We start from the raw sequence: 18,733 nt of genomic DNA, 5'->3' as shown, positions 1-18,733 counted from the left end.
AAAAAACAATTAAATCCATAATATATTATTATAAGTGAAAACAAACAATTGACTGAGTTAATTGTTGAAATACCATGTATTGACAGTGTTGATTACATTGTCACATTACACATACATACATGTCCCACATATATAACTGATATTCCCATATAGTACATACTATACAATTTGCGCATAATTCGCGCTCTCACGGGTAAACAGTGATGTTTACGAAAAAATGTTCAAACAAAAGTTGTTTATTTTATTAGTTTTATAAGGCACATTTTCTTACATTTACACTTTTGTTCTATCTCTAACGGTTTACAAGATCCCAATTGACCTATTTTGCTCATTTACGAACTCGACCTCACTTTTTACCTCCTTAGCACGCTATAAAAATTTCAGCTCGAAATCTCTTTTCGTTTTTGAGTAATTGTGATGAAAGACGGATAGACAGACGACAGGCAGACAACCGGAAATGGACTAATTAAGTGATTTTATGAACACCTATACCAAAATTTTGTTCATAGTATCAATATTTTTAAGCGTTACAAACTTGGAACTAAACTGAGCATACCTTGATATATTTCATATATATGGTATAAAAATCTCTCAGTTTGCATTTGTTGAGTAACTTAAAAACTATAAGCGATAACTATGATGCTATTATTATTATCAAACGGTAATTTGAATCAATAAAATTTGTATATTTAATTTGTTTTAAAGGGGGCGTTTTTCATTTTATAACCTAATCAAGTGGCGTAGTACTTAAATACCGGTGCCATAAAATAATATATATATATATATATATATATATATATATATATTTATAAATAATTTGGTGGATAGTTATCGTTTTCGCACCGAAAATGAAAATAAAAAATTGGCCCGTTTAGTATTGGGACGTCTATAATTTTTGTAGCATGATAACGAAAAAGTTATTCGATCAATTTGAAATTTTAACTGATTGTATCTTTTTATGGACTTAGCGATTTTATTAGGAATATATGTAACAGCAAAATTCGATCTACCGCCTACGCTTTTGAATGGGATAGTTCTTAATGCAGAATATGCATAAAATTTCGCATTCCGAATTAAGAACTATCTCTATTTCGAGTATTCAAAAGGTATGACTGTGTTCTACGATTCCATTATTTCTGTTAAAATTGCTCGATTCATAAGCAAAATCGTAAAGTAAAGCAGTGGAAAGTTTTAAGGGACCAATGAATACAAAAATTGAAATTTTTCAACTAAAATAGTTCGTAAAAATGATATCAAACAAAATGTAAATAAAGAGAGAGAAGACCATTTTTGTTCAAATTTTATAAAGAACAACTTTCTAATTTAAAGCGTTCATCTAAGATTTTTCACTTATGAATCAGAGTGAGGTTTTAATTGAAGCTGAAAACTTATATCGAATTCGATGCGAGTTATAAGATGTCTTCCTTTGAAACTAACACTTTTTGTTAAAAGAATTTTTCTCGATTAAATTTATTTATCGAGTTTCAAGCATATGCCAACTGAAAAAAACATCCTGTATATATAATATGTTTGGCTTTCAACAATTATAGGTAAGTACTGTATTGGGTTACTTAACCTACCTCATTCCATCCAAGCGAAAATGTAACGATTTCGAAATTGAAATTCTAAAGTCTTTTCTACTAAATATTATTTCAATAAGATTAAAACTAATGTTATTAATCAACTCATGTTTGATTTTGGTACGAGTAACTTCGAATCATGTTTTATGTAATAATGTTTTCAAAGAACTAGTTTATGTTATAAGTCTAGCCTCAAACGACATATTCACCACTGCTTGTTAATATGTATATGAAAATAATATCATCAACTTAATTTATAAAACTTTATCATTAAATAATTAATTAATTAACAATAAATAATATAAAAAAAAATTTTTATTTAACGATTAAATACATGCATAAAAAAGTAAAAAATATTTAAAAATATATATATATACTTCTATCTACGTTATACAGGGTGAATCATTTTAATCTATTACGGCTAATAGTTCATTTTGTAACTAACCAATCAAAAACGCAAAAACTTGTCTTTTTGTTGTTTAAAGGACAACAAAACGCAACCTTTCCTATGCTCTCCATGTTTATTATCCGAACTTTAATTGTATTTAACTCGAGTTAGAGACGGTCAATCGACTTCAAACTTTTTTAACTAATGTATTATTATATTCCTAACTAGCTGTGAACTACCCGCTTTGCTGGGCAACATCCCCACTTGCACCCCTCCCTCCACATTTCAACATGTAATGTACACGTCCTGCTCTTTTATTTGATACCCCACTTAGGTATATTTGTAAATATTCGATAATTCCTTCCCACTTTCTCGCTACACCTTTCTACCCTCCGAAGGTTAAAAGTAGATAAAAACAATAGATCTTTGAAGCTGGTTGTATATCGTGTCAATATTTGAGCTTAATCTATGCACAACTTTCTTAGTTTTTGAAGCATATCCCTTTCAACCCCTATTTCAACCTCTTACTCTACTATAATATGGATGTATTATACATAAAAACCTTCCTCTTGAATCACTCTATCTATTAAAAAAAACCGCATCAAAATTTGCGGTTGCGTAGTTTCAAAGATTTAAGCATACAAAGGGACATAGGGACATAGGGACATAAGGACAGAGAAAGCGACTTTGTTTTATACTATGTATTGATAAGTATACACAAATTTAGAATCGATATGCCCATAGCAAGACAACAATCTTAATGACCTAACATGGCGAACAAAAGTTTAAACCCCTCCCTTGCATAATTCTTGCGCACGGGCCTATTCAGCACCCGTTAATATGATTTTGTTGCATACACTTTTAAACATATTGCGCCGGGTCTCATAAACATGAGCTTCGGAATACAAAACTCCAAGGTAGAAACCTTTTTTCATTTACTACATTGTAGGTAGTAATGTATAGACATAAGTAATATAATTTTCATTTAAATGTTTGCCTATACTAATGGATATAATATTATTTATTTCGAAGTGAATAATTGAATAGGACATACGAAGTAATGTAAATGAAATGGCTTAAGATTTTATAATCTAATTTATTATTGTGTTCTCCACTCCATAGACATATACTAAATGGTATTCATAGATAATTATGTAACAAATAGATGATTCAAAATATAGTTGACAAATAATATGTACATACTTGTTTGATAGTTTCGCAATGGAAGCCTGGATGGCTCACTATCCATTTATGAGAAAGTGGCGCTATACTAGCTTATTTTTTTTGGTATGTGTTCCGTAATATTCACCAGTAGCCCGTACTAACAGTACTAGCCCGTGATCATGACGTCAGAAATCGACACCATATTGTACTGGTATACTACGCCATATTGTACTGGTAAAACGGACATGACAGTGTACATATGTTCACCGAGAGTTAGTGCAAGAAATTTATTTATTGTTCATTAAGAATGAATAATGACGTCTGAAAAAGACTTACTCGTAAGTCACGAATACAATAAGAATATATATTGTTGATTACTGCCCAGTATATTTCGGAATGATTCACCAATATGGCGTCGGTTTATGACGTCATCAGCACTGGCCAGTATACTGGTGAATATTACGAAACATACCATACATGTGTACTACCCGCAAGTATAAAACCAACTTTTAAAAAGTCACTAGTTTACTTTCAACAAGTGTACTTGTGACTTGTGGTTTTATGGAAATGAACCCTTTTGAAGATGCCGGTATTTTGTCATGTGAAGATTTCTAATTATAACGTCATAATAAACATTTAATAATACTTTTACACCAGTTCATTTCAAAACTACATATACTATAAAAGGAACACTAATAATAAGCAAACTTTAGAATCATCTGTTAATATAATCATTTTCGATATTAGTATAGTTATTTCAATTTATTGCAAGTATGGTGATTTCTACATATTTAATGGCATTTAAAATGTATAATGGAAATGGAAATGAAATGTAAACTCACAAGGAGTTCGGTTCTAAATATAGAACTTATTCGACACGTGAAATATAATCTGATAAGAAACTATTTAGGTATTACCTACAGGTAGATTGTCAAGTTCGGTCTTACTTTTAACTTAAGTCTATATTTTTTGAAAGAAAGAAGTTTGCGAAATTCAATTCAATTCATTTTAATTTCCTCGATAAAATTTATCGAGAACTAAGCTAGATAATGAATCTAAGTTTTGTGTTTTTGTCAAATCACAAAGACTTTGGCTTTGACCTGAAAACTCAGTTCAGGTTTTTGTAATTATAAATATGTCGTAGAAAAAACATGTCCATGAAAATTTCCCAATGCCTGAGTCAATTTTTTGTATTATAAATACGCATGTTGCCTAGAAAGAAATACTCACTAAATTGGCGACGAGTAGCATAAATTTCGATTTTGCCCCCAATTTCCTAGCTAGATTTTTAGTTATTTTTTGTATTATATAAATAGGTATTTCGATTGTTATGTAGTCTTCATCAGTATGCTTTAGCTATTCGTAATTATTCTTACAGTGTATGTTACTCGTCGCTAATTTGGTGACGTTTTTCACACTGGTGATTTGGTGATTACACAATTTATAATTTTCTAAGTATATAACAACTAGTGACGTCGGCCAATCAGCTTCTATCAAGTGATTAATGTTAGGTCAATGATATTCGAGTATTTTATCGTCTGATTTTGACAATAAAAATTAATAGGTGAAAAATATTATTATAATAGCTCAATTTAAAATAGTCCAAGACTATTTTTTACGAAATAAATTTCGGTAATTACAAAATTTAAGTCTATCAGCTATTGGAGTTTGTATTTCTAAAATGGGTTCCAAATTTTTAATAACTATATGAGATAGTTCAATATTGCAGTGAGACGACCTAGGCAACTTTCTTCCATATCCCTTAGATTGTATATAACACGTATATTATGTAGTATATGGCGTACAAGATTATTAATCAACCACAAATGTGGTATTCAATGTTTACTATTGCATAATTGTAACAATTGTCGATGGTATTTATGCCACTTTGGTAACAACTAACAAGCATAATTTATTATTTGTGATGTGCACAACTTATTTTGAAGGTAAAATAGTTTTTAGTGCTGTAAAAGTAACCGGAGGTATTCGTTACTAAAATAATCATTACCCGTTACAATCGTATCGTTACGTTACTCGCTACTTTCGTAAGTTTCAATTGGTAAGATTTTATGTCAGTTATAATCCAATTGTTATAAGTCAAAGCGTATATATTCTAAATAAAAAATTTGAGTACCAAGATAAATTCGTGAGTAACGTTTCAAAAATCGGTACTAGATGGCGTACTTTGGCGACTTTTTTAACTTGACGTATGCGTGAAACTCGAAAAACAAGTTTAATCAAAAGAAACACATCTTATCACATACGAGTTCAATTCCGGTTCAATTAAAACCTCCCCTCTACACATTAAGTTAGAAAGTTGTTCTTTATAAAAAGGTAAACAGTTTTGGTTTACAACATTTTTTTGTAAACCCTATAGGAAACTGCAAATCGTAGCTTTTTGCGCGTTTCTTCATTCAATTTGAAATCGTGTTTATAGAAAAATAAACCACTTTTATTGGAAAATTTTTTTCGAAGAGTGTCTAGATTCCGTAGAAGACATACGAAAAAACAAATTTGTTGTAAAACTTTTTCGCCCGTTTTTGCCAAAACTGCACGGTTTGCGGAAAAATGTTTCGAACAAAAAGAGTTACTTTTTTAATAATTAACAACTTTTTAAATTAAAGTGTTAATCTATTTATTACTAGGTATGGAATACAGAAAGCTTTTCATTGATCTAGAAAACCTGAGTCAAGTTTAATGTTTGCGTAAGATGTGCGCCTATAAATCCAACATTTTTGCTTGAAGCATTTTTATTGATAAAAATTATTTTTCGAATTTCAAGTATATGTCAATTTATAAAAGATCCTGTTTTACAGGGTGTTCCGTGATTCGATGAACATAGCTTAAGAACGTATCTTTCGCTAATAATATTGTATATGTATAGGTACAAATAAAGTGAATGAGTGTGAAGTATTTCTATTTTATATGGATGAAAAAACATTGATGTTTTTGACAAATTATTTATGTGTTGAAACATTGATATTTTTGCATCTCTAAGTACAATAAACCTTTCTGACTGATATCTATATATTACATAATTATCTTCGCTTCCATTGATTAATGTTGTTGTATATGGGAAGCTCTAAGGTTAACAGGTGTTTATGACACGTTTATTAGAAACTCATGTGCCTATTATTATTAATAACACAGTGTCTCGCATTTAAGAAGACACCCTCATATTTTCGTTATTTATAGGAATATTGATTTGAAATTTTCCACAGTCATACAGGTTGACGACTAACATTTTTGAAGATACTTAACCGAAATTAGAACTTTAAACTCAGTCTACTAGAAATTGACAAATCGAGGGTCGGTTTTTAATATTTTGCCTAGCGTTAGAGATGGTTAGAGATATCGAAAAAAAATATTGGAAAAAGTTGCTTATAATTTTTTTTTATACCCATGTACCGATTTTCATGACAAAATTCGCATTTTTAATTTTTTCCTCATTTTGTTAACTACTCAAAATTATTAAGTTTATTGAAATATTTGAATACATTTACACACTTTTAAATTATCAATAGGGGATAATCCTGATGTCGAATTGGCCATATTATCCATAAAAATATAAAACTAGACTTTTGACACCATGACAAAATTTGAAAGTGAAATTAAAATTGATTAAAAAACGAAGAAGCTATCGGTAATCAAAGATTTCATTCAATGGTTGCCCATTTCCTTTTAGCAAAACAAAGTTTTATATGTAATCTCTATGGCGATACACACGTATGACGTCACTAGTGGGTATCTTCTTCTTTGTTTAATTAGCAATTTTAAACGTTCATGTCTTGCATACTAGTAAAGATTTTTAAAAACCAACTTGATTTTTCTATTCGTGAAGTGAGAATTCTTCATCTGAAGTGATAAAAAAAATTTAGACCGATTCCCTATTTGTCCAGTTTTTACATTCCATACTCCGATTGGCATTTGGCCGATTTTCGGTTGCTGTGCCGTGCCCATCACCTTTATTGAGGGCTGGATCCTCGCTTGTTTTGGAGTCGGTTTGAAAAAGTTTCACAGAAAGCCATTTTCCTATTTAATCTTGCGGGATATTTTCGTTTTACAAAAATTGATTTATTTAAAATGTGTTCGTATTGCACAGCTTTATTTGATTGATTAAAAATATATATAATAAATAATAATAATTCACATGTTGCTTTCACATTTTAAAACTTATATATAAATTTATACATTTTCCTATTCACAATAAATATATATGATAAGATCGACGCTAGTAGACCGACGCTGCAATAGAATGATTTCCACAGCCACTAACACAACACATAAACAACTTGCATGAGTATAAACGAGCGCAAATCGTTCATCGGCGTCGAACCAACATCATTATTATTATCGTTCATATATTTATATTATAGTTTCATCTTTTCTAAATAGACGCGTTAAAACCATCATATTGTATACATATGATCATATAAATTGTGACAGTATTTTTAAATTCAATACGGTGAATTCTTTTAAATAAGAACGAAAATTTAAAAAAAAAAATGTGCTTTGAAGTAAATTCTTAAAAAAAAAGTTTGATAAATAAATAATAAAAAAAGTATTCTAAAAATTTTTTCTCATATGAAAATCAAAAAGAATAAAATATAATTGCTGATAAAAAATTGAAAATTTTTATTATTCTTTTCAAAGAAGAAAAACTGAGTTGAAATACTAAGAAAATAGAATTAAATTACAAAACGATTTGAACTTAATGTTACAAGTTTTTGACAAGTTAAAACTGAAACAAGTGTTTGAAAAAATTTGTACAAGATTTTAACAAATTAAAAAAAATGTTTAGCTAAGAAAGAAAATCAAAAAGAACAAAATATAACTGTTGAAAGTTTTTTTAGTAGAATGTGCTTAAAACAATTTTTTAGTAGTATTTTGGAAAAGAAAAGAAACTGAGTTAAAATAATAAGCAAATACAATTAAATTACAAAAGGACAAATTTTTGATAAAATAAAACTAAAACAAGTGTTTGACAAAATTTGTACAACATTTTAACAAGTGTTTAGCTAAGAAAAGAAAAATTATTAAGATTTTAAGAAATAAAACAGGACATCTAAGTATTTAAAATATAAAAAGAAATAAAAATTGCATATAAAATAAAGAAAAACTTGTGTTTAGTAAAAATATTTGATAGTTAAATTAGTTTTAAATATTTTATTAGGAATAAAACAAAAACTTTGAACTACTTAAAAAACACATGTTACTTCAATAGAAAATTGTTTAACAAAAAGTATAAATAGTTCAAAACTATTACATTATCATTAAAAAAAGAATTTCGGTGTATAAATTAAGACCGAAAATTGACATTGAAGTTTTTCAACTAACAAGTGTTTAGTTAAGAAAGAAAACGTGTTTCGAAAATAGTTAAGTTTTTAAGAAATAAAACAGGACATCTTAGTATTTAAAATATAAAAAGAAATAAAGAAATTATATATAAAATAAAGAAGGTTAAAAATATTTGATAGATAAATTAGTTATAAAAAAATTAAAAATATTTTATTAGGAATAAAACAAAAACTTTGAACTACTTAAAAATAAAACACATGTTAATAAAAATTCAAAACTATTAAAACAGAAAAACATTTATCAATAAAAAAAAAGAATTTCGATATAAAATAAATCACTGACAAAACGTGTTTTTCCAACTAATGTTGTATTTGTTTAAAATAAATATTATCACATAATAATGGCACCTGACTATAATACAACGTTAAATAATGATTATTATAATAAAACAAATAAAAATTTCGATGAAGAATCCTTTTTACAATTTCAATTAAATTGTCCAATAACTTTATTAAATATATTAAATGATTATTATATACCATTTATAATATTTGTTGGTTTATTAGGTAATATGTTATCATGCATTGTATTTTTAACCACGCATTTAAAGATGCGTAGTTCCAGTTATTATTTAGCTGCATTAGCCGTTGCAGATTTTGGTTTTTTAACAATGTTATTATTAGTATATTTAAGTAATGCCGCAATATTAGAAGTGTATAATCAAGCCGGTTGGTGTCAATTAATTTTATACGTAAGTTCCGTGTGTGGTGTTTTAAGTGTATGGTTAATTGTTGCATTTACGGTTGAACGTTTTATTGCTGTACAATATCCATTGCAACGACCACAAATTTGTACTGTTTCACGGGCAAAATTAATAATATGTGTTATTGTAACAATTGCATTAATATCACAATCGTATACATTTATTACAGCTGGTATTGTTAAACGACAAGATGGTACGGGAGAATGTGCTTTGATACAAGAACATTTTAATACAATGCAAACAATTAGTATTATTGATACAATTGTTGCATTAATTGGTCCATTTATATTGATTGTTGTGATGAATACAATGATTGCTAGAAATTTATTTTTGTTTCGTAAACGATTTCAAAATCGTATGATGTTGGGTGATTATTTAACAACAAATGATAATAGATCTGATTTAAATTTACATCAAATACAGGTCAGTAGTTTATTTTTTATTTCTACTCTATATTTTTTTATTATTTCTTTAATGTTTATATTTTCTCTTATAAAAACATTAGGAAGATGAATGATTGACATGCTATAAGAACATTTTTTTTAAATACTTAATGAAATAAATGTTTATTTTTAAGCATTTAGAAGGCTGATTTATAGTTTTAAAAATGTATTGTGTAAAATGTGAAAATCAAGCCTAAACTTATTATATATGAAGCAGCCCTCCCCCAACCTTCCCCAGCCCTCCCTCATTTTTTTATGTTGTCAAAAAATTCGAAAATTATTGGAGGGTTGGTTAAAAAATGCTCGAACCAGAGTCCGCAAAAGCGCAATCTAAACTGTATAACCTTTGAGTAAGTGAAAGAAAATAAATCTTTATTAAAATTTTCCAAAAAAAAAATTCATTTTTTCCTTATTGATATCGCGCAAACAAAACATGATATCAACGTTGATGTGTCGATCGAAATGCTTTAAAGTCAATATGATCCGAAAAGAATTTCGTTATGTTAGGTTGAGTCGTTTCGAACCGGTCGAGTTTTTTCTTTTTTTGTTTATTATACTGGGAAGTTGGATCTTAAGTGTCACATCAGACCCACCCCACGGCTTGTTTATATATTAAAGCGAGCGCAAGCAGAATGCTCACGACGCAAGTGCTAATAAGATTAAATTGATAACGAGAAAATAAGACTAAATTGCTATTTTCAATTGTTTTAAGTGACTGTTGATGGCTAGTAAATTGATAAAGTTTTGTTATTCCTTTCTTCATTTCTGAGTAATTGAATACCTGTATATTACAATACATAATGCAATACCATCATTAGAAGTAATTTGATAATACATAAATAGAAGAATATAGAATAGGCTTAATATGAGCAATATAAGCTTAATATGTTACACAATATGCTTACAATTAATTATTGTTATCAATAATTCAATGTCCATGTTGTAACATACCTTCTAGCACCTTGTCTCTCTTAATAAATAGTTAATAGATATTGAATAAACCAGTATCAGAAGAAACCTTTTAAATATTTTGGATGAAGTTCTTTTCGATGTTATTGTCCATCTTATAAATTTAAACGATCAGCAATTTCGGAAACAGCTCCAACAATTTTCATAAAAATTAATATACAGAGGTTTTTTAGGGCGAAAAAACGATTTAGCTAGGTTTCATTTTTAGAAAATTTCGTTTTTTCCGTGTTTTCAGGAAAAAGTGAAACAAACTGCAAAATACGACTCTTCCTGACATCTATTGGTGTTTATCGTTGTTAACGAAATAAAGTACATTACCGGGACATTCGAAATTGGTATTTGTGTGGAGACATTTTAAACAGTTCTTATATTAGTGATAAAATCTGAGTCTTTTTAACTCAAAAAATATCGAGAAAAGCCTATACCGGTCATCCAGGTCTTCTAGGTACTGGTCATTTAGGTACTGTTGTAGTTATATATTTTATAGTTCTTACAAATTTTTTATGGCCCTTTTGGTTCATTTCCACCGCTTTAGAGGGCGGTTTTAAAAAAGGCATTTGAACTGTTGGAACACTGATGACCCACAGTGAAAAATAAATAAAAAAATTGAAATCGATTTGAATCACGAGATTCGAAATTTGATAATAAATCTTTAGTAAGGTAATTTTTATTATATTTATGGCTTCTATACATATTTTTAAAAACACCATTTTTTTTGTGATTGATTTACCTCTGTATACAAAAAAAGAGGAATAGTATTCTAACTTTAAAGAGGTTTATTGTATAGTTTTTCATTATAATTCGGTCGCCTAGACTACGAGAAAAACATCGTACAAGCTTGAAAAACATATTTTCGTGAAAAGCATATGTGAATTTTTAGGATGGTACTTATTTCTATGATAATAAAGAATTATTTTATGTAAAAAATAAAAAATTGATTTTTTGAAGATTTTAAATCTGAAAGTATCCTTAAGGATGTACAGGCGAAAGGGAAATGTTGGATAAAAGGCTTGATTTATGCTCTATGAAGAAGGACTAAGTCAAAATCAGTTCTGAAAATGTTAGGAAAACGGTAGAAGGATTATATGTTTTCATAGATTTCTCCAAAACTAGTCCGTGATAATTAAACAAAAACATATTTAATAAAACTAAAAACCTTAATTAATTATTGAAAAAAAAAAGCCGTTGTCCCTGACTAATTAAGGATGTATGAGTACGGTAGTGGAGGTACAAGTTTAAAAAAATATATATTTTCAATTTTGATGGTGAATTATTGTATATAACTTGACAAAATAATACGAAAAGTAAGAAAAAAATTTTTCGATATCTAGAGTAATTTTCAAGATATCGAAAATTGAAAATTTTCTTTAATTATTTAGCTTTCGATATTTTGATAACCAAGGCAGATATCGAAAAATTGTATCCTTATTTTTCGTTTACATTCATGAAATTATAACAAAATTCATCATCAAAGTTACAAAGATCACCAAAAGAAGGTACAAACAATTTTAACCACACGTCTGAACTTGCCTTAGCGCTGGTACTACCTTTATTTACTAGCTTCATTGGTAAATTTTTAATTTTGGGAAATCCTGTCACGTGCAAGATTCAGATTCAATACTGATAAATAGAGAGGCATAAAGAGTCATATAGAGGCATTAAATTAATAAACAGTATGTATTTTCATTATTACCGTTTTGTATTAGAATTAAATTGATTGTGTTGATATTAATACCGAGTTCATGATAATATATAAAATTATCAAAAGCACCCTAAAGGCTTTGTTATTTATTATTTCTAACTACAAAATTTCTATGCGCATGTATTTATTACGGAAGCCTGAATGGCTCACAATCAATTTATGAGAAATTGGCGCTACACTATATCTTATTTTTTATACTCACAAGTATAAAACCAACTTTTAAAAAAATTACTAGTTCACTTTCAACAAGTGCATTTGTGACTTGTGGTATTATGGTAAAGAACCTTTTTGATGAATGTCGGTATTTTATCATGTGCAGATTTCTAATTATAACGTCATAATAAACATTTAATAATAATTTTAAAGGTTAGAAAATAGAAATTTGCAGATGCAAAAGAAAAACATCAACAATAAAAGCATTATATTTTTTAAATAATACTAAAGAAAATTTTGAACTAACTACATAAGACAAATTATAAACATTATCATATTATTATTAAATCCGGACAAATAATTATTAATAATTCCAGATAGTTTCGATAGTGTCTAATTAAAGGATAGTCATCACCGGCTGACATCTTCAAAAAGGTTCGTTTCCATAATGCCACAAGTCACAAGTGCACTTGTTGAAAGTGAACTAGATGCTTTTTAATAGTTGGTTTTATACTTGTGGGTAGTACACATTTAAAAAAATAAGCTAGTGTAGCGCCACTTTTTTATAAATTGATTGTGAGCCATTCAGGCTTCCGTAATTTATATAGTTATAATGATTAAACATTTAATTGTCTACAACATTAAGCAAACGCATAAGATCTCTTTGTCTTATTTTGCTGATTATTTATACAATGTAAAGCATTCGTCTTCTTAAAAGCATTAGGATATCGGATGTACCATCAATGAGATGGAGCTACGTTAATTATTTATTACTCTATCTTTTATAGTTTTGGAGAAAATGAACACTTAACTTTTATCTTAATTTTCGCCTGCACGGGTAAACAGCGATGTTTACGAAAAAAATTTTCAACCAAAAGTTATTTTTTATGACATTTTTTACATTTAAACTTTTGTTCTATCTCTAACGGTTTATAAGATGGGTCCTACTCACCTAATACCCAAAGGGAAAGGACCTATGTTGCTTATTTACGAACTCCAACTCACTTTTTACGCCCTGAGCACATTTAAAAATGTCAGCTTGATATCCCCTTTTCCTTTTTTTTCGTTAAAACAGAAATGGACTAATTAAGTGATTTTATGAATATCTATACCAAAATTTTGTTCGTATCATCAATACTTTTAAGTGTTACAAACTTGGAACTAAAATTATTATACCTTGACATATATTTCATATATACAGGGTAAACAAAATCTTCGCTTTAGCCTACTTGTTTACATTTCTTATTTTCTATAACATTTGAATTCTACAGGTAATTTCCGCACTAGTGATTTAGTATTCATATCAAGAAGTTCATCATACTTCTGAGATGATTGATTGGAACCGAGCTTCTTGATAACAAATAACGAATGTTTTATATAGCAATAATGTATTGTATTTTTATACCATGCACATATGTAATATGCAAGGTATACTAAGTTTAGTCCCAAGTTTGTAACGCTTAAAAATATTGATTCTACGCACAAAATTTTGGTCAAGGTGTTCATAAAATCCTCTAATTAGTCCATTTCCGGTTGTACGTCCGTCCGCTCGTCCGTCTGTGAGCACGATAACTCAAAAACGAAAAAACATATCAAGCTGAAATTTTTACAGTGTACTCAAGACGTAAAAAGTGAGGTCGAGTTTGTAAATGAGCAACATAGGTCAATTTGATCTTGTGTCCGTAGGACCCATCTTGTAAACCGTTAGAGATAGAACAAAAGTTTAAAGTAACACAATTATAATAATTTTTTACATTTTCTCAATTTTCATGTTTCAAGCTGAATCGATTTAAAAAGTTTTAGTTTCCAAGGTAATCTAGATGAAATTAGTCGGTTTCTGGGGCGTTTTGTTTTTGTTGCACTTTTTTTGGTTTTACCTCTAAACCAGCAAACAAATCTGAACAATAACGTGAGATAAGGAACATAGTTAAAAAACTACCGTTCCTCGAGAATCTACGACTCATTCATATGGTAAAATTAGTTGCAAATTAGCTCAAGTTAAGGATGTATGAGCATGACAACAATGTTTGATTTAAAGGCTCAAAATTTGTTTGTAGGTAGTCTTTTAATCAAAGAATATGTGGTTAAAATTTCAGCTTAGGTAACCGTGCAAATTTTTAAGAAAAAAGTCATTAAAAATCGATATAAAATACATTGGCTCTTATGGAGGAATCTCAAAAAACGACATATTTTGGAAGTTTTTGATAATTTTCATTTGGAATGAATGAAAACAAATTAAAAAAAAACTTTTTAATAGAAAGTAAACATATTAGCAATGAATTAGAAAAGAAAAAACTAAGTGTCACCGTCCATATAAGGGATGTAAGAGCAGGGTAGATTAAGGGTTGAAATTATTTTTATCTTCTTTTCAACTTTGATGATGAATTTTGTTATAACTTCATGAATGTAGACAAAAAATAAGAATAAAATTTTTCGATATGTGTCTTGGTTTTCGAAATATCGAAAGCTAAATAATTAAACAAAATTTTCAATTTTCGATATTTTGAAAATTAAGCCAGATATCGAAAAATTGTATTCTTACTTTTCGTCTTATATCGTCAAGTAATAATATAAATTTATCATCAAAATTGAAAATATCTATTTTTAAATTTGTGCCCCCACTACCATGCTCATACATCCTTAAGTTTCTATAAAATCATCAAACAAACACCCTATATATAGATAAAATATTATACAATACTCAGTTCATCACATTCATTTGTTTTATTCTTTTTTTTTTGAAGCTTTTCAAACACTCGTACGCAGTGCAAACCAAACACATGAGAGAAAATACACAGAAATACACAGAATAAAGAAGAAAACATCAACTTATACTTCATCATTGTCAGTTCTTCCATTTAAATAAATTGCAAATGTAATACTTGTACCGTAAAAAGCATCTACATAAATTATATTGCAATCCTGTTAAATTTTTTCCTTGTAAAACATATTATTCCTTTTAAGTAAATCTCACTTAATAAAGTTTCATAAGTTATGAAAATGAACAATATGAAAATAAGTGAAAATGACTGGAATACTTATTCCCATTTACTTTATGAATATAATATTGAAACTTTTCTTCGATGATAATTATTTCCAGGTATTTTGCGATATTTGTATGTTATTTTGAATAGGTTGCCATATTTCACATTGATCGCAACAAAGGAGGTATTCATATAAAAATTTAATAAATTTATAAAAAAATTTATATGAAGCTTTCTTTGTTCTTATTTTTGGGATAATATTGCTTATTTAATTTGGAATAAAATCTGAGACCCCCTCCCTCTTCTAATATATCAAAATTAAGCAATTTCATCTTAGTATATACAGTGCCCAGTTTAAGAATCCCGGAAAATATTTTTTTTTTTTATAAACCTTTCGGAAAAATAACTTTTGCATGGATAGTAAGGACGAAAATGTTATGAAAACCTCGAATTTGACCTTGACTCTAAGGATTTTCGAAAAATACAATTCATGTTTGGTGTTTCTATATGGCTCACTAGAGACCAAACACGTAGACAGATTTTCATGATTCTGACTTCAATCGATTTGTCTTAACCTTGTGAGTGCTACTGAAGATATGATAATAATGAAAATTCAATATGGCGACCACCAGGCGCGATAAAGTGAAAAGAATGTATAAAAACATTCATTGATGCAACTATTAGAATGTTAAAAATTTGTCTATCATCTCTCCTCCCCAAATACCTTTTCAAGAACATGAAATAACAAAAATTTCAATACAATAAAAAAAAACATCGAATAATAAGAAACTTTTAATGAGGGAGTAATATGGCCTTAGGGTTGAAGCTCTGCTGTACGCGGGTGTTTTCTAACGTGAACTGTTGTGTCTAAACTACTGTTGTTTTATTGTTGTGTATTATAATAATTATTATAAAACATTTACATTATACTTATTTTATGTATTGTAATTATTGTATTTAGTTGTTTATGTTCATGTTTTAAAAGTAGAAAATTATTTACACCTAAAATTAAAATTTATATATTCTGTTACAACAGACTTTCATACACATTTATTAAAATTTAAAATAGACGACTGTGTTTCACAGCATGTGGAATAAAATCAACCCAAATGAAATGCTTACTATTTTTAATACCCGAACCAAAAACAGGATTGTTATAAATTAGACCGCTATGTGTGTGTGTCTGTCTGTCTGTGGCATCGTAGTGCCTAAAAGGGATAAACCGGAACAACTAAAAAATAGGCAATGATCCTCCGAATCCGTTCAGTTTGGAGAAGGCTCTAAGGGAAAAGGTAATTTAATGGAGAGTGTTTATAGATATGTTTCAAGCACGAGTTTAGGGTTCCGTTCCCGAAAAATTTTAATATTTTAAAGGATCTCGCACAAATTATAAGTAATCTGCATTTCAGTCAAACTTTTATAAATTTTGGGGAATGTTAGTTTAATTCTGAATAAAAGTTCCCATGGTCACAAGTCATGAAAATGACAAGGATTTCGCTAAAGAAGTTATCGCTAAATTAAAATTGGACAATGTACTCATTTATATAAAAAAAAATTATTGTAATTTAATTTACAAAAATCATGTACGTATTATATGTAGCTGAAAATATTGATTTTAAAAATTCATATTATTGATCCACTGAACATTTAACACTGCTTCTTTTTTGAATTTCGTAACAAATTCTTCAAAAAAACAAGAATTAAAAAACACCACCCTTACATTAAAAAACACACGTATGCATGTAGTTATTATACATATGTGTATATGTATTTGCCTATACACACATAGGCATATTATACAAATAAGTACATTTTCCAACTTTAATTTAGCTATAACATGAAATCCTGTCATTTTCATGACTTGTGACCATGGAAACTTTTCTTTAGAATGACTTAAACTATCATTTGCCAAAATTTGAAAAAGTTTGACCGAAATGCAGATTACATCTTATTTGTGCGATTACTTGCTTTTACTTGTAATCCAATTAATCTGTAAAACGGAGGACAAAATTGCTATCAGAAAACAAAAAAATTCGTTGTTATAGAAGAAAACACTTCGAAAAAAACACTTTCCGTAAAAACTTTCCTCTTTTCCTTTTCTGTGCTTAATCCCTTCATCTAGACTTCTTCTATCATGATACTTTAGCAGCAAGAGAAATTTTCGGGCCTCGAAAAAGTAAATTTTTTGCGGTAATAAGTAAAACTCGTATAGCTCTGAAACTTGTACACGTTAAAACGTTACTAATAAATGCTTTACATAAAAAAAAAATTTGTAATTTTTATCTTTCGTGAAAAACATGTTTCTCTATTTTAGGACAGATATTGATGTAAAATAAAAACATGGTTCGTAAAATGGATGTAAATTATGATAAATAATACATGTACTACATGTACTCTAAACTAAATGTGTGTTTACTAATTTGAAGAGTAAAAATTAAAATATTGTTTTGTTGTCTTAAAATTATGATTTATAATAATACCACAAATATTTTCTGTTTTCAAGTATATTTTAATAAAATCATGTAGTGTTTACAGATTTCACAGTGTGTGTGTTTATATTAAAACTACCACATAACTACTTACTCTACTTTGTATCAAATATTTCAAGTGTAACTGCCTTTACTTGAGTGAAAAATCAACAGAAAACGATCAAGTTTTTAAAAAATATTTGTTTAATCTTTAATTTTGAATAACTGCGGGCATTACCACTTTCTGGAGAAAATGATTTTGAACGTTATTCGGAATGCATATAATAGGCGAATTATCATGAACGATCGAATATTTTCAAAATTCCGTAACGCCACTATGTAATTATTTTTTCATATGAAAAATTGGAAGATTTCCTTTTCCTTCCTTCTTCCTTTAAAATACTTTTTGAATCATTCTGATATCCTTTATGCTCTTCGAGAAATCAGATGACATTTATTATAGTTAAAATACCTATACATTGTATTACTAATAATATAAATATTTATATATAATTACTTAATTCTATACTTATATATTTATATATTACCTATTCTATTTCTTGGAAAAAGATTTTGGAAAATGGTTTTTGAGGGCGAATTAATGGTATTTTCTGATGACGTAAATGTTTTCGTGAGGAAAAAATATTCACTGGTGAAATATGACCTCGAATTAAGAAGTAAACAAGTTTTTTTCATGTTAAGGGACGAATTTCTCGATAACGTGACGTGCTGAAGCAATTTTGCAATCAGATTCATATTCAGCACATCAAAAACTTTTCAAAAAGTAAAGTCATGCTTCTGTGACAAAATTTGTGTTGACC

The 18,733-nt window shown here is 28.4% G+C and overlaps 1 protein-coding gene across 1 annotated transcript in view; it reads left to right on the top strand.

The window, feature by feature from the left end:
• Positions 1 to 8,944: 8,944 nt before the first annotated feature.
• The window catches only part of LOC123297999 (thyrotropin-releasing hormone receptor), a gene marked incomplete at its 5' end in the record, with an annotated part of 106,066 nt that continues 96,277 nt past the window's right edge, over positions 8,945 to 18,733 (top strand). Inside the window, one exon of the mRNA XM_044879849.1 lies at positions 8,945 to 9,616. Within this exon, the coding sequence (XP_044735784.1) occupies positions 8,945 to 9,616 (672 nt within the window). The remainder of the gene's footprint in view (positions 9,617 to 18,733) is intronic.

This window comes from Chrysoperla carnea, chromosome 4 (genome assembly GCF_905475395.1).
Source record: "Chrysoperla carnea chromosome 4, inChrCarn1.1, whole genome shotgun sequence".
Classification (NCBI taxonomy): Eukaryota; Metazoa; Arthropoda; class Insecta; order Neuroptera; family Chrysopidae; genus Chrysoperla; species Chrysoperla carnea.
The sequence above is the reverse complement of the archived record's forward strand: the minus strand, read 5'-3'. Positions and strand labels throughout refer to the sequence as shown.